Consider the following 17246-nt stretch of genomic DNA (forward strand, 5'->3'; position numbering starts at 1 on the left):
CTAAGCATCATCCAATCTGATTTTCACTTGCATTTTATTTCTTAATGAATGCACCTAAATTTCGACCATGTCTAGGCACTCTTGCTCCTGAATCAGTCTCATCTGTAATTACGTCATCAATATCTTCAATTCCACCAGGCACCCGACTCGATTTAATCGAGTTTTCTGATGTTGATGTTTTGATTTCCTTTTTATGCTCGGCTAAACTCCATGTATTCGGTCTGCTCTGCAATGTGGAATTTTGCGCTACATGGCCAACTAAATCCTTACAATATTGCTCTTGATCTTGCAACTCTCTCTCCAGATCCTCAATCAATGATTGCTGATCAGTGCATGTAGACTGCAAAAGTAGAATCTAAAATATATACATTTAGACATCAACTGTACGATCGGGAAGATGAAATAATGGTATGACCTTGAAGGAACTAGAATAATTTCATTGAAAAATGAATGGCTGAATTTACCTTTTTCTCGTCGGTTGCTTTTTGTCGACGAAGTTGTTTTAAAGCAACTTCCGCTTGCATATTTCGTTCATTTGACGATTTTTTAATTTGATTCCTAGTCTCGTCTAGTTCAAAAGTAGCCTTGTCCAGCTTTTCTTGAAGTTCAGCATTGCTATTGAAGCGAATATGAGATCAAGCAATAGCGAATCAACACTTGATACAATTACACCAACAGTAATTGAAATTTATACAAATAGCTTACGATTGAACAAGTAAAGCCTGTTTATCAGCCTATATAGTACAAAAATATCAGATTAGAATGTTGAGCTAAAGCAGCAGTTTTTAACTCATCAACATGATACCATTTTCTTTAATCGATCAATTTCTGCTGTCATGTGAGCTACTACAAGTACTTTTTGCTCAACTTGACGCTGTAATGTTTCACACTCGACCTATTCATCCATACAATAATTTTATATATGTTTTAACGAGTGAATCAAGTGGAAAAAGTGAACCAATAGATTTAACAGCAATAAACATACTTTGAGTGCTCGAGTGTTTTTATCAGATACTACTTGATGGAGCTCTGTAGCATGATTAAAATCATTCATCATGCGTCTAAATCGAGCTTCCAGATCATCCGTGCTATGATGATCTGTAGCTTGTGCTGAAGCAAAATGACGCACGTTACTTTTCTGTGTGCATACAGCTTCTTGGTCAAGTTCATTTTGAGTTTCCTCGACAAAATCATGATCAATGGCGCCGATGGATGAGCCTAGTGATGAATGCGGAGGTGGCGAGTTTGGTGCAAGATCATCTTTTTTGGGAAGCTCCTGCGATACAGTCTGTGATGATTGATCTACTGATAATGTAATTATATCAGGATGACCAAGCAACTTTCTCATAATCCTATACATTTTCAAAGCAAAAATCAATATACCCCATCCATAAAATCAGCCAATATTGGTATTTAAGCATAGGAAAACAGTAAAGGTATACCTGGCAAACTCGGTTTGGTTAGTATTGACTTGAAGATTGTGCATATATATTTCATATTTAGGTGATATGACGCGATTACAAAACAGTCGTGAAAGGGATGTTGACGCAAAAAGGCAATCCACCATCAATGTAGATACATTCAAAACCATTTCTGTATACCACTCCACAGAAAGCAATAGAATTACTGTGTTATGCATAATTGGATTGGCTGATTCATACTGGTTGAATGCGTCTAAAAATGTTTGAAGCTGAGCACGACGATCATTGATGCTTCCAACAATTGGTCTGATTTCATCCAATAAAACTCGTTCTTTATGAATTAAAATCCATAATTCAATATACTAAACACAAGTAGTATTTGAAATAGTCAACAACGCAAATCCGCCAAGCAGTCATGAGTAGATAAAAAAGTACAAGTAAACCTACCGAATGCAAGGCATCATGCATTTTGGCAGACATGGTAGGGAGTTGATATAAAATGTCAAGTGAAGGCCAGTTATCTGAAACATAAGTAATAGTATTCCACACGATGCCAAACAATTGATAAAGTATTGCAATGCTTTGCAATTTAGGATCCTCATTTAAAAGGATTGTTGATGATGTCTGTTATTATAAACTGTAGTGTTAGCAATGCCATTAAACTTTTAAATACAGTCGTGTAGGATATATAGATAAAAGTACCTGACGAGATAGACAATCTATCAAACAAGCTATATGAGCCCAACAGAAATGGCTCGTAGTCAACCGCAGCTTGTGCGACTCGACGTATTTAGAAAATAGTGAATAGTCTAATTCCCGCAACAATATCCATACGTTGCTCATTAATGGCAACTCTTTCGATAATGCAGCCATCAACCGTAAAACGCGATCAAATAGCTGACAGTCTTGCCACAACCCTTTGATAATCCACTCGACTAATGGCAATTTTTCATTAAACAATCTAATATGGTATATAATGGGTAACTTAGCTATTTCAGATACACCAACATTTTGAAAAAAGCAACTGCATGGTAAATATCACTTACTTTTTCGAGTCGGTCGACAGAGTACTTGATTCAAGCATACATATCATCAAATCGATCATACACTTTTGTAGCTCTAGTGGCGTGTTTCCTTCTTCGCACACTTCAAATACGATATCTAAAATGCGTTTTATATTTTTATCACTGAACAACTAATAGTTTAAAGGGAAATGACATGGTCATTAGCTTGATCATATTGGCGTCATATAAGATGCATAACAACGCATATTTACCTGCTCTTGCAACTTTGAATCTTTTACAATATTGAATAGGATTCGGAGAGCACATCCTACATGATCCATATTCTTTTTTTATACCAGTGAGTAAAAATGGATCAATGCTTACATTGTGTATAGTCAAATCTTGCCAAGATTGTATTACCATTGATGCTGATATTTTTACAAGTTTTGCACATAGATTAGCAAATCCAGAAAATTCAATAATGCTAGTTTGATAACTTGGAATGCTAGACAGTGTTGCCAACAAACTCAACGTTTCGCTCTCTGTGTTGTCCATTTTTTCTCCAAATTCGGTTCTAATAAGCATATTTTAAATAAGTATATAGCTGTATTACCATCAACCCGAGAAAAATGTATAAGCCAAATAAACCTACATTTCCTGTGCAAAAAGAATTGCCATATTTAAAGGTATTGTTGTGGATGGATTCAGCTGTCGATCGAGTAGTTTAACCAAGACAGATTTAGACGAGTGTTGGTTTGAAAGTGCTGAATTTTTCCAGAGATGTTTGATGTAGAGATCGTTCCGAGCCAAATACACATCACACCCTTCTACTCTATCAACTAGATATTCATTCATTAAAAGTAGAATTCATTAGCAAATCAAATGTTAGAGTAGCTAAAGTTTCGTGAAATCCAAATCTAGGTTTATAAACATGAATACATACCCAAATCACTCAGCAACAGCCCACACTCTAGCGCAGTTGGAGATTCTGCTCCGCCAAGATACTGGTTTACCAACAAATCCAACGTCAATTCATTGACAGGTTCCTCCCAAGTGCTGATGACCGTATCAGCCAACATCTTCCTTACTGCCTAGAAAAGGCATCAATGTATACAATTAGTATTTAGACAGCCTAGTGAAACAGTATCAGGAAAATCGATCAAACCAGAGTGTACCTTGATAGCATTGACAAACTGAGTTTCTGTGGGTGGGTCGCTGTGCTGGTGCATTTGATACAAATGCTCAAGAAGTGTCCGTAAATGATGTCCGGTTTTTCGAGCAGCTGGAGGCGTATCGACTATAGAATCGCATGCCAAGAGTTTTGCAGGATATTCTCGCTGTGAATTGGATGGTTTTTCTATCTGCATAGCAGTCACAACAGACACTCTTGCTGACTGACGATGTGTGTTCAAATGGCTTTCAGATGCAGCTGAATTCGACTCGGTGGTGTCTGCGCTGGTCAGGACAGTAAGAAAGGGTTTGTTTTTCATTGCATTATCAGCAATAGCAACATGTTGAACCACAGACTCATAGTCGCTATCCGTATCTGAAGACTGCGAATTGTTACCCAACATATTTTATTATCAATCGATTTTTCAAGGCAAACCCTAGAATGTCAAATAGTCCAAAAACTCGATCGTCACTATTTCTATCCGTCTGATGCTCCATGTCAAGCTATGCAAGCTATGCTTCAAAATCATAAAATAATGTTGAATAGTGAAAATATGATGACTTCATTGTGAGAAATGCCAATATAAGCGAAATTAGCGAGTTGACAAGCAAAAGATAAAGTGCTAATGGTGGGTAGGCATGTTGACGTTGGCCTGAGAAGATTCGGCATCCTCGCTACGCCAGAGAGCAGTGACAGTCTTGGTGGAAGTATAAAACTAGTAAAATGTTGATCAATGAATCAGATTTAGTTTAACATCACAATCATTGTAGAGCTGCATTGAAAAAGCATGGCATAATAAACTCACCTGAACTCCGCTCTTTCCGTAAAAGTTGAGATCTCCACGGATGGATCCACGGCTACCAGTGAAGGAGAACATGGGCAGAGGGACGGGAATGGGAACATTGATACTAATAATGTAATGGCATCCAAATGTTAAGTGATTTGAATATACTCGGTAAAGTTGATCTAGCAATGTCATCAAAAACATACCCGACTTGGCCTGCGTCGACGTTCTCAGTGAACTTGCGAGCAGCACTGCCAGAGTTGGTAAAGATGGCAGTGCCGTTACCATAGCGGTTATCGTTAATGATCTGAGTGGCTTCTTCAAGGGTATCGGCAGTAAGACAGACAAGGACCTAGAGTACGTGTTCAATGACCCAAAAAGCAGTAGATAAGAATAAATAAAATCGGCACTGGGATAGTCAGGATTAGATTCACTTACAGGTGCAAAGATCTCCTCTTGGTAGCATTTCATGTTGGGTTTAACCTCAGTAATGATGGTAGGACCAAGGAAGTTACCCTTTTCAAATCCTTTGGGCTTGAGGCCACGACCATCAAGAACAATTTTGGCACCCTCAGTAGTGGCAGACTCGATAAGTTCCTCGGCACGCTTGAGAGCCTGAACAGAGATCATAGGACCAAGATCGGCATCTTTGTCAAAGCCACTGGTGACAGTGAGCTTCTTGGAGCGCTCGACAAGCTCGGGAATCCAGTTTTTGGACTCGCCGACAAACACTGCAGTGGAAAGAGCCATGCAACGCTGACCAGCAGCACCAAAGGCGGCACCAATCAACTGGTTAAGCGTGTGGTTTTTGTTGGCATCAGGCATAACAACACCATGGTTCTTGGCACCCAAGTTGGACTAAAATAGGAGCAGCACATAATAGCAAATCAGTACAAGATATGGCTGTTAATGAATGCAGACGTGCAACAAGAATTGATAGCAGCATTCATAGAATAATGATTGCAGTACCTGGACACGTTTGCCATTTTCGGTACCACGCTGGAAAATATATTTTCCTGCTTGATCAGATCCAACAAAAGAAATAGCCTTGATGACGGGCTCATCGCAGATGAAGTTGACAGTATCAACACCTGAAATAATATGCAAATAGAGATTTAAATCTACAGCTATAACTCTGAATTAAATGTATCCACTTACCACCCTGAACGACATTGAGAACACCCTTGGGAACACCTGCCTCTTCAGCCAGCTTAGCAAGCATCATAGTTGCACCAGGATCCTTCTCAGAAGGCTTGAGAATGCAGGTGTTACCACATGCAATGGCCAATGGGTAGATCCACTGATAATTTGATTCAACATTGAAATTAGCCAATGGCGTATTGTAGAAACAATGCATCGATGCAAGAGAATGCTCACCAGGGGAATCATAGCTGGGAAGTTGAAAGGAGTAATACCGGCAACAACACCAAGAGGTTCACGGATCGTATAAGTGTCCATATCACGAGCAACACCGAGTTTCTCGCCAAGAAGAAGCGAAGGAATGCCGCAAGAAGCCTCGACAACTTGAAGACCACGAAGAACATCACCTTTGGCATCAGCAAAGGTCTTGCCTTGCTCGAGGGTAATAGAATGGGCAATGGCATCCTAATTTCATAAAAATACCGCAACAGTCAACAAAACGATCGATTTGCACAACAAAAACAAAAACAAAAAACCAACCATGTTGTTGCGAATGAGCAACTGAAGATCAAGCATGATACGCTGACGACTCAAAACGCTGGTTTTGCGCCATGTCTTGAATGCCTCCTGGGAAGTGCGAGCAGCTTCTTTCAGCTCAGCAGGAGTTGCTTGTGGAACATATGTGACGATCTCTTGAGTAGCCTATTGATTAGTTAAAAACATGAATTACAAAATGAGTAAATTGAATCAAACAGCATTGGAGTATCAAACAATACATTGGGTTTCTGCAACACAGCAGTATGAATGCGATTGATGAACAGTTCAAAGCAATACCATTCCACATTTATCATTGCAACTCTTGTCACGCGATCAATGCAAACCTTTCAAGGCGTAGTATTGGATAATCCATCAAAGATCACAATTGCAATTGTTACTTACTGGGTTGCGCAGTTCAATCCACTGGTTGGTCTGAGAGTTCATAAACTGTCCATTGATGTATAGCTGAGTCTCTGGAGCGCCTGCAGGCTTTTTCACCATATGCATGGCAGGAGCCGAGTAGAATCGCTATAAACAAGATCAACCCATTAGTATACTTGATGGAGTTTCCAACACTCGACTGCATTCATAATCATCCAAAATACTTAATACCTTGGCCAAGCGAGCAGTGTTTGTAGCACGAAGGAATGCAGACATTGTTAGGCTACGATGGATTTGTGGTTGATATGAGCACAAGAAGAATGTTTTTATAAATTCTGTTCTGCTTTAAAGTCGCGATTGAACAACCCGTAACATCTTCATCAGGTGATGCTGTCATTTCTAACCATCCCATGATATCAAGTTTTTAGTTCAAATCTACTAGTGTCGGGCCGCATCTACTTATTCATCTGCCTTGGCAAAACTACTCGGTTTACTCGACATCTTATGAAAATATACCCAGGTTATTGCAGTTTATTCATGAAACAGCCCTAATATTCAGATCTAATAAAAACTGTCAAAGTCCCAGTCCTTCATAATGGTTACTGCGATCAGAGCCATATTCGCGTAAAATAGAACACTAATCAAGGATGATACAATGCATGATAAACAGTCTGATTGATGTCAGTTTACTGGACAGCATTGTATTCTTTCGAATCATTGTTTGGAAACCGTTTTTAGTGTTTAGCATTCAAAACATGATTTTTTATGGATTTCTACTTTCATGTGAGGGCTTTATCAAGCACACATGTCTCGACCAACAATCTGTTAGACATGGTTTACCAACCATTCAACACATGTCGCACAGATTGGAGTTGTATATTGTTCATTCTTGAATACTGCAGAAAACGACTCGATCACAACAAAGAATGAGTTCGTTTGTCGAGCAACTTCAGACACTAAAGAATTGGGTTCTACTAAAGTCAATGTCCAGTACTAAGCAACGAATATTCAACCATTATCTATTTCCAATCAGACTGCAAGATGAATAGAGCTCTGTTTTTGTTGAGTTGGATTGTTTGATAAATTCCATAATAAACAATTCGTATAAAGTATGCATAGTTGATGTATAGTATTGTATGGGTTTTGATCAGTATGAGAGCGTAGTAGTAGCCAAGTCAACAGTCCAAATAAAACGATATAACCTTGCGTGTACATTGATTTGTTGATGTCTATTTGCAACGAGTCTTACATTTTTAAACCATGTATCTGCTTGAACAATAAGGAAATACTGGTGTTGTCCAGGCCTAGATCTGCCAGATGACATCAATGATAAGCGCGTAGTTGTATTTGGATGCAGTCTGCCATCTCCATATAGGCATTGCGTTTGCTTCACCGTTTCTCAGAATTTACACCAACCATACTGCTTGATAGTGTGGTAAGTAAAAATATAAAAAACATGCCAGTTGACATCAATTAGATGCTCAATATTTATCAACCCGTCTAAACACCCGACCAATATAGTCTATCATGATCTAGCAATATATCAGACCATTTTAATGAATAAAACCTCGTACTGAAAATTATACTCAATATATCGTCATGGTTGTGGTGGGTTAGGCAAAGTCATGGCAGTCGTGCCAAGAACAGCAGACATTTCAGATCGACGTTTAGAAACCACATTTTTTTCAGAAACTTCACACATGACCACCGGCTTCCTATTTCCAGTCCGTGTACTGGATATACGCTGTTCATAAATCAGAGGTGATCCAGTCCGCGAATTCCCAGCAGAATTCGTGACATTATTGTGCTCTACTGCACCACTTTCAGACCCTTTCCTCAAATGCTTACTCGTTACTTTATCAGCAGATTCATCCTGATCATTAGTGACAATAACCGAAGCAGCGCCAGTTTTATCACCTAGCGTAGCTTGATTAGCATCCAAGGGCTTGGATAAAGGAAAACTACCATTATTCCATTGACTACCAATACGTTGATATGAGGCGCCGCCAGGTGCAACACCTTTGAGCTGATAATAAGCAAAATCGTTTGGAACATTGCTTTGAGATAGCCTATTAGGTTCATCCATTCCATGCATAAGCATATCAGTCAACTCGGTTGCGTCATCAGCGGCAATGCCTACAGACTGGTCAGTGTCGTCATCATGAAACAGATCTTTAAACCATTCTGATGTTAATCGTACCGCCTGACGGGCTTCGGGTAGAAATGTCATCATTTGGAAAAACGCATGTGAAATGCCTTGAATGATTTTAACCTTGACCATCTTGTCGGGTCCTTGTGAAAACACATGATGCTCAAACTCGGCATCTTCAATAATTGAATTCATGCGCTGTAGTTCAGAATGGTGATTTGGAGAGTCGCCATTTACTGATCGACGCGAATGTCGCAAGTCTGCCAGAGATAATCCATTGCTCATAGTAGTATTCAATCCCAATCTATGACGCTGCTCACGAACCTTTTCCCACTCACGCTTTGCCTTTGCTTTTGCTTCTCGAATTCGAGCTGCAAAGATCACAGTGTCGTCTACAAAAGGGTCTTTTTCGCCTACAATAAAATAGGTTTTGGGGAATCTTGCAAGGATTTCATCAGATGCAATGACCGGACTGAGGTAATGATCGTGCATGAGATCCGGCACAACAGGAGATCCAGAAAGGTAGAGCAATGCCATTCCACGCAGCACTATTTAGCATGTGCATTTTACATAGCGGATATAAGCTATTACAATATAGGCATACTCATGTTCTATAAATATTATGATACCTACATTCAGGAGTGATGATACGATCAGAAAAGTATGACATGCGCGAAGTCATTGAAAGTGCGCTAGGAATATACGGGCCAGTGGATTTATGAGCAAATATTTGTGGACGAAGCTTATGGTACCATGACAAACTACGATCTGCCTGATTGTTAAACACATCAATTGCACGTGGAGCCTCTGATGTCTCTAATGGAGCTAGTTTTCGTATGTGTAGCTTTGAATCAATAAGTGGAGCCAACGATGTGCTTGATTCAGCTCGTAGTAAATTCAACTGGCGTGGTGGAATCCTATCCATTTTAATTCAAAATAAACAATCGGTCATTGCACAACATTGCAACCGCTTCAACACTAGATAAGCACATGCTTACCAACAAGCCATGTCATATGAAAGACAAGGATATACACAGATGAATGCAGCTGGTGGTTTTGCATGCTCCTGATTAAATTCAATGCATTTGAAAATCACTCCTGTAGCCAAGTTTGCCCCACTAAATAATAAAAATCAGTGCTTTCGTCATCAAAGCAATGAGTTCATCAAACGCATCATTTATCTTACGCTGAATCTCCAGTCATGACAATTTTGATGGATTTCTTTGGAGAGATTATCCTACCGGCTTGATCAAGCACATGCCATCCACTCATACCGATTACTTCACCATTTGACTCGACAATACTTCTATAAGCCTCATAACATTCCTCAAGAGCCCATGGATATGGAAACTCTGGAGCTTTTCCGTAATTGATACTCACAATTGGCACTCGAACTTGTCGTGCCCAGCTTGACACATAGTCATCATGATGTGTTGGAGTAGTTGTAACAAACCCGCCACCAGGAATTTGAAAAATAAGTTCTGTTGCAGCTGCTAGTTGAGCCGGAGTACCATCAAAATATAGTCTAGCATTAATATGAGGCTTAGGACGATTTAAAAAAACAGAGTGAGATGGGACTGTTGGGAGTGGAATGGTAATATCCTTTCGAATCTGAAGAAAGCCACGATCGAATGTAGTAAATAGACGTAGAATTGGATTGGTAGATTTTTCCCAGGAACATCGCATGATTTCAACTGTTGCATTATTTCTAAATGTGCGAACCTATATAGATGAAGATGCAAAGTATAAAAACCAAGATTGTTGAATTTAAAGGCAAGATTGTTGATCAGCAGTACCACAATCCAAATCACTGCACACTGGATCATCTACCTTGTGATCGGCACTTTCAGGAAAGAACATGTAAATTATGGATAACAAAGGCGACAGAACATCACGCAACCACTTTGGACGCATGTGCATGCATGTCAAAAATCCTGCATCCAAACTTGTCATGATCCAAGTAGCACGGAAAAAGTTGCGAGTGTACTAGAGCAATAGTAGGTAAAAGTTGAATCAATACCAGGCATGTCTTGATTAATATTAATGTCTGAGCCATTGATATCCACATATAAACCCTTGTATTTTGGTTAAAAGTAGTTTATAAACACCAAGCACTCATCAGCAACGGTTACCATCTTGGAGTAGAGTTCAGGACCATTTAGGAATACCAAATGCAAAAAGTTTTCAAACAGGTATGATCCCAGCAACGACACAATAGCAATTTTCCAAGGAGGCAGACATCCTAGTATCCGGTCAATTCGTCGCAATATTTCTATAGGGGCTCTTCGCTTAGACTTGTTAAGAAAGTAGGCACTTTAGATATTATAATTAGTATGACATGTATGACAAATCCAAGGATGTGCTTCAGTCGAATGACGCAGAGTCCCAATAGACATGCTATCAAGCAGATTTAGACCTACACTGTTAGAATGGTAACGAGAATCTGAGAACGTTTCCAACCAGACGAAGGACGACCCAGTACATGATCAATCATTTGGAATGCAGATGTTTCAAAAAATAACTACAAGATATTTTAGTCAATTGTTGGTGCACCAGCTCTTCTTGATCGACACCAAAGCCAGCAAGCAGTTGGGCAAAGTGCGAGTCGCGCTTTAGCTTTTCAAGTGAATCGAGTGTTGCTTCAAGCTCGACTGTTGGCATTGCTCGTCTAAGACTTTAAATGCACGCAAAGATGTACTCAATTTACTCGGAATTATTGAAATAATCAACACGTAGTTTCATCTGTTGGTCAATTGCTTTCATTCGTTTCCTCTTTTCAATCCATATTTCTATTCCAAATTGATATTTTTCTTGCTGGTCTAGCGATTTACACAACATCAACCTTTTCTTTTTCAAACACAATACGATTGTTGCCAAGTGTTCAAATTACCGAGTTGCTCATCATTTTCAAAACTCAAGCTACTAGCCAAAACCAGTCCCATAGGAATGCTGATTTACAACGATCAGCCTGACTTGATGATGCTGGTTTTACAGTCGCATTCGTGTAAAACAAAACATCAGACAAGTTAGCATACATGATAAACAACCAGTTTCATGAAATAATTGGTCAGTTTACTGGATAGCATTGATTTGTAAACTTGCTGACTGATCGTTGTGTTCATTTTTGTATAACTGAATGAATGTTGACATCACATTTCCAGTAAATCTCAATGTTGTACCAGTTGTCTTGAGCATCTTCATCCACATGCATTGTGATTGAAGGATTGCGTATTTGATCCATCAATGATCGTATAGTTTGCTTTTCTGTAGTAGATATATCAACGTGGTTTTGAGGATAGTCAATGGAAAGAGGATCTGTAACCGGACATTAGTTCACTACAGTCAGTAGTAGTTACAATGCATGGGCTTAATAGAATCAATTTAAATCCTGGATTGATCCAGAAACCTTTAATGGTTCTTGTTGATAGAAATGCAACTTGTAAGATCGGACATGTTGATGGTTTGCTGTAAACCCAACAAAAAGTTGATTAAAAGAACTTGGATAAAACATGCTGACTGCCACCAAGCCAGCATCTAGCACTGCTGCTACGAATCCGGAATCAACTGCTGGAGACACTCTGTCCAGACAAAAAAAGAGTCATCCGCCCGGTCGTTTTGTGAGTTCCAAGTTTATGCAGCCAAAGAGTCAATCACATAGTGCTGCTATATCTCGAGCTGAACATCGATCCTCTGACACTACTCTAGTAACCTTCAATAAATCTTCAATCCCTGCTGCACAAAACCATCACAGACTTTCAAATGGTTCGTCACTTTCATCATCTGGCAGGACTTCCAGGTTAGTCAATACTATTGGATAGAAAACTGCAACAATCTTGTCAAATTAATGATGTTGGTATGCGCACTAGATTATTGGTTGGTTCATCTATGCATGCATCCACTATCAAAACATCATCCAATCCCATCAATCAAGATCCACTTGACTCTGTTCATCCAAGTCCAACTTCAGACCCTTTTTTATCCACACTCCAGCCTCCATCAGTAGCTAAAAAAGAGTTGTCCAAGCCAGTCCAACAATCTCCACTGGTGAATCACGATGATGAACAAATGATTCTCAATGCTCGAATGCTTCAAATCCAACTTGTGCGTGTCCGAACAGAAAAGGCTTTTGCAGCTCAAACCATCTCTGCACATGTAAACATTCATGCGCTATGCCAAAATACCAAAAGTGGAGAATCATGCTAATAGTCTAATTTATTTTATGTGACTGAATTGAATTAGACACAATTAAAAAAAGCTGCTGCGTATATCATGCAGCTACAAACACAAATCGATACACTGCAGCAGCAAAGTGCCTTGCGCGATCGTCTTGTTCAAAGTGTCGATATTTTACGTAAACAGGTGTATTTTTATCATCGTCTTTAAATCTACAACCCCATAAAAGCTAATCTGTTTATTCTATATATCATATTACAGCAAGCAGACATGCTGATGGTCAAAACACAACTTGGACCATTTATTGAAAATTATAAAACACTATTGAATGCAATAGAAACCACGTCTAAAGTCGTGCGTTTGAATGGAATATCTACGCCAGATCAAGGTATCCCAATACATCTGATCAACAGAATGTGTTTTCTACAAACTGCTTCATTTTTATTATTCCATTCTTGTGTTAACCATTCAATATTGTAGATTCATTGATTCATGTCATGGACAGAGCTTCAAAACAAGCATCAAACATGTTTTCAAGCCACTTGGATCCCAAGCAGGTACTTTTTTGATGGAAATCTGATCGTATTCACACTAAATGGGTGAGATATATTGAATTGTTAACACGATTTGACTTTTATAAACCTCTACATATTGAAGCTGGCCAATGTCATGGAGATTTCAAAAGCTGATCATGATGAGATAGAAAGTATTGCCAAATCAATCAAAGAAAGTGTTGCTTTATGCAATCAAGAAGCTGATATAGCCATGATCCATCTCAGCAAAAAAATCCATCAAATTGAATTGGCCTGTAATATTCCCAATGCATTTCAATAAATGGTTGATCAATACGGGCTTGGTGTTGGTACACGTAAATTCATTCTGGCAATAGATTATATTGCAAAACTGAATTTGGATACAATACATGGATCAAACCTGACAATAATATACATTTGAAAATTCAATTTGAAAGTTTATTCGATCTCTCAAACCAATTCAAAGTTGTCGCAGCCAACAGAGCAGGTATTGATCTGTGTTGCTCAAGATACATTTGCACATTTTGATGCAATGCATTGCGTGACTCATTTGTACCTCCAACAAGCTGTAATTCAATCTGTGGGTTTGTAGCAGAAGTAAAAAGCAACACGGGATCGTCAATGCTATGAGCATACATGGATGCCACTCGTACTTGCCCATCAATCTGAATCTCTACTTTAAACCCTATACACCACAGCTGTGTCAGGTTATCTTGTAAAACAGTATATCAATACATTACAATCGCAATTAAATTATACCTAGTAATATGTACACTGCTTCGCGAAACTCTTGTATTTTAGTCCCAAACACCTAGACACATCAAAAAGATTAGATTGTACAAGGTACTACAACTGTTTGGCTGAATGCACAAATGACCAGTAAGGATGTATACCTCTTTAAGTCGAGTCATGCGTTTGTTACATCCATCCAACTCCTCTTGAAGTTGATTGCATTGAATCTCCTTGGTATGCAAACTTTCGATTGGAATCATACCCGACTGTGGCTCATCAGCACAAGCAGATCGGCTTGGCATACATGCACCGCCAACCTGCTCTAATCTCATTCTCAGCTCTTTATTTTCTGCAGCCATTGCCTCATGAATTTGATTTCTGTCCAGAGCTGCTTTTGATTCTGGATTATCGGCTAGCATTACAATCTATAAATAGATCCCAGCGTGTATAACAACAAACAGGTATATGAACATGCTTTTCTATACCGCATAAAATATAATCAAGTTAAAATGCATAGATTGAGCTTACGCGAGTGGTAGTTGGATCATATTCTCCACGACCGATTGCATGCTGCAGCACTCCAACTTGTATCTCAAGTGAATTCACCTCAGTCTTGAGCATTTCATTGGCGTTTTTCAATGTAGCCATTTCTACACATGAAATGTAAGCCAAGTGAGGCCGGATTAAAATTGATGGTTAGTTGGTTTCATGGACATAAAAACTGTCATACTATACAACTAACCTTGATCGAGATGGAGTGTGTCATCCTGTGCATATTCGCGCTTTACATGCTGTTGCAACTGAGACTGAACAATACTTTGCGATTGAGTTTTAAGCTCTAATTCCAACATTTCATTTCGAGTCCTGTAGTCAACAATCAAAAGTTCCAAATCCGCAATTCGATGACTTTTTTGAATATCGTAAGATTTCATCATGGACTGCTCTTCTAAATCATAGCTTTTCTAACACCCACAAAGCAATGTATCGTTAGAATAAAGGGAAAATGTACAATACTACAACGTGGATTGATATGATAGTAGATAAAGAGTTGAACAAAATACAAGACACACCAGCTGTGCTTGAAGAGATGTGATTTGCTTTTGTAAAAGTTGATTTGATGCTTCAGTACGCCTAAGCACATTCGAATCCTCCTGCCGAGCAAATTTAAGCAAATCAATTTCCTTGTGCATTTCTTCAATCTAAAAGTTGTGTATTGATAGAACATCATTGAAAATTAGTGCATAGACATAAAGCAGTCATTGTGTAAATCTGGGCAAACCAACATGCCTCGTGTTCAAGCTGTTTTGTGTATGCCTTTCGAGCATGTATAGTATGTTCACCAACTTGTGTCTTCAAAGAAGCAATTTCAGTTCGCTGAGAAGATATTAACTTGGCCAAGGCGTATGGCGAATCAATACCCAAATCTGTGCCAACATCATTTATAAAACTCTGCCATCTAGCCTTTTCAGACTCCATATTGGTCAATGCAACACGCGCCTCGCTTAATTGCATGCGTACAACAGATAGTGACTCAATTTGTTGTTGTAGTGCTGTATTTTCTTCCTTGAGGCGCTCAGTGTTTTCTTGTATAGCTTTATGGAATGAAATTTGATCAGCTTGTTGAGCGACTTTTTTTTCAAGTTGACGGATATAAGTAGTTTGCTCTGTACAATTGTGATAAAAAGCAGATACGAATTAGAAGCAGTGAATTTTTGCTAATCTGATGACAACAGGAATGAAAACCAACAAACCAGCTAATTGCTTGTAAAGAATCGCATCAGCATCTTTGTTTTCTTTCATCGATCCTATGCTTTGCTTAGTAAGATTGGATGAGTGCAATCCTGAAAGTTTTAGCTCATACTCTTTTTTCTGGATTTGAGCATCGTCAATCAGTTGCTTTTGCTCTAAAATCTATTCAATCAAAATAGAATAGAATCATTCAAGACATTCAATTAAACATTAAGCCATTTGGATGAGCAAATAGCAACACTACAGTAATTAAATTTCAGTTTTGAATACCTGTTGTTGAGCAACTTCAAGTTGCAACATCAAGGAATCGACAATGATTCGTTTCTGATCTAGCTCAGCTTTTACTGTGCTGATGTTTATTTCATTTGTATCTTTATCAAATTGCCACGATTCTTTTAATTCCCTAATTTCATCATCAAGTCTATGGATCTCTTGATTCCTTAGGCTCTAATCACCAGAAAATCATCAAGTTTAGCATACACATGCAGATGGATATACCTATATACTGGGTTTACTCACTTTAGTTTCAATCAACTCCTTTTGAAGTTTTTCAATACGTTCACTCAAATCTGTATCTCTTGAGAATAAAAAACTACGATCCGAATCCAATCTTTCATGGCGAATAGTTGCATCACTCAGCTCTGTTTCCAGCCGATCTCGGTCACGCTCAGCTTCAATCAACTTTGCCATATAAGTGGATTTGGTGCTAGCTAATAATCGTTCCAGACGTTTGATTTCCTTTTGAGAAGTTTGTGCTATGGATTGGTCTTGAATAGGTGATGCTGCTCGTTTGCGAGTGGTGGGAGAGTCCTATATTAAAGCACGTTTAGTACTTAAAAATGACTCGAGTATATACCAAGATATGGATCAACAGCATTTGTATTTGGTTCTATAAACACTATTTAAAATATAAGACAATGCCAATAGTAGTGTTACCGTTTTTGTAGGAGATTTGGATTGACTGACTTTAGGAGATCCTGAATCCGCCACAGCTAAAAAGTTGTAAAAGGAATTCAGAGCAGGATTGCAAGTTTCGAGTTGTACCGAGGCAGAATCAGCTTTAGACGAACTCATCATTCCAGTCGTCTGATGAGTGCCAACTGATGGTTTTACTGAATGTCTGACTCCATATCGCAAGCCAATAGGAGTTTTTGTGCCTTGACTAGCTGTGGTGCGATGAAAGAGTCCTTGAGTGTTACCAAACGAACGAGTTGCGGATGAATGAAGCAAACGACTGGATGGAGTGTGTAAATCAAACTGCTGTCTTTGAGGAGTGGTTTCTGTAAACGAATCGTTATCAATAGAAACGTTTGGTTTTCTGTCCATGGCTCAGATCAAACTCCGTTGAGTGAAACTGGACAAAGTTGAACTCGCGTCGACTCGAGCTGTCATGGCTCGAATAATAATATTGCATCGAGTCTGCTCGCATTGCAATACATTCGTGTTCGATTCAACACATTGAAATCCAAAAA

The 17246-nt window shown here is 38.9% G+C and overlaps 5 protein-coding genes across 5 annotated transcripts; 1 reads left to right on the forward strand and 4 right to left on the reverse strand.

Annotated features, from left to right (window-relative positions):
* Nucleotides 1–20: 20 nt before the first annotated feature.
* Nucleotides 21–3999, reverse strand: BATDEDRAFT_84611 (uncharacterized protein; the record flags this gene model as incomplete). The annotated part of the gene is made up of 14 exons (XM_006676199.1): nt 21–355; nt 465–615; nt 706–734; nt 806–895; nt 986–1352; nt 1443–1783; nt 1869–2045; nt 2124–2382; nt 2468–2616; nt 2698–2769; nt 2846–2999; nt 3078–3264; nt 3369–3516; nt 3601–3999. 14 exons carry the CDS (start codon nt 3997–3999, stop codon nt 35–37), a joined length of 2844 nt encoding a protein of 947 aa, XP_006676262.1. The 3' UTR covers nt 21–34.
* Nucleotides 4000–4218: 219 nt separating this feature from the next.
* Nucleotides 4219–6558, reverse strand: BATDEDRAFT_8649 (uncharacterized protein; the record flags this gene model as incomplete). The annotated part of the gene is made up of 9 exons (XM_006674969.1): nt 4219–4311; nt 4402–4504; nt 4587–4732; nt 4819–5238; nt 5350–5471; nt 5539–5680; nt 5758–5985; nt 6061–6222; nt 6460–6558. 9 exons carry the CDS (start codon nt 6556–6558, stop codon nt 4219–4221), a joined length of 1515 nt encoding a protein of 504 aa, XP_006675032.1.
* A 1414-nt stretch (nt 6559–7972) lies between these two features.
* Nucleotides 7973–11157, reverse strand: BATDEDRAFT_84613 (uncharacterized protein). Its single transcript, XM_006676200.1, has 9 exons — nt 11008–11157; nt 10720–10900; nt 10418–10573; nt 9774–10309; nt 9586–9705; nt 9221–9504; nt 8639–9135; nt 8428–8574; nt 7973–8355 (listed from the first exon to the last, which is right to left on the reverse strand). The coding sequence occupies exons 1-8, from the start codon at nt 11079–11081 to the stop codon at nt 8545–8547; spliced, it is 1878 nt and encodes a 625-aa protein (XP_006676263.1). The 5' UTR covers nt 11082–11157; the 3' UTR covers nt 7973–8355; nt 8428–8544.
* A 939-nt stretch (nt 11158–12096) lies between these two features.
* BATDEDRAFT_21445 (uncharacterized protein) lies at nt 12097–13594 on the forward strand (the record flags this gene model as incomplete). Its single annotated transcript, XM_006675225.1, has 6 exons — nt 12097–12383; nt 12454–12739; nt 12827–12946; nt 13022–13148; nt 13241–13317; nt 13418–13594. 6 exons carry the CDS (start codon nt 12097–12099, stop codon nt 13592–13594), a joined length of 1074 nt encoding a protein of 357 aa, XP_006675288.1.
* A 124-nt stretch (nt 13595–13718) lies between these two features.
* On the reverse strand, nt 13719–17100 carry BATDEDRAFT_21446 (uncharacterized protein; the record flags this gene model as incomplete). Its single annotated transcript, XM_006675226.1, has 11 exons — nt 13719–14005; nt 14053–14104; nt 14187–14450; nt 14554–14675; nt 14768–14987; nt 15096–15224; nt 15370–15689; nt 15777–15936; nt 16045–16221; nt 16294–16584; nt 16711–17100. The coding sequence occupies 11 exons, from the start codon at nt 17098–17100 to the stop codon at nt 13719–13721; spliced, it is 2412 nt and encodes an 803-aa protein (XP_006675289.1).
* Nucleotides 17101–17246: the final 146 nt, after the last annotated feature.

The sequence above is a fragment of the Batrachochytrium dendrobatidis genome, assembly GCF_000203795.2.
Source record: "Batrachochytrium dendrobatidis JAM81 unplaced genomic scaffold BATDEscaffold_1, whole genome shotgun sequence".
Taxonomy (NCBI): Eukaryota; Fungi; Chytridiomycota; class Chytridiomycetes; order Rhizophydiales; genus Batrachochytrium; species Batrachochytrium dendrobatidis.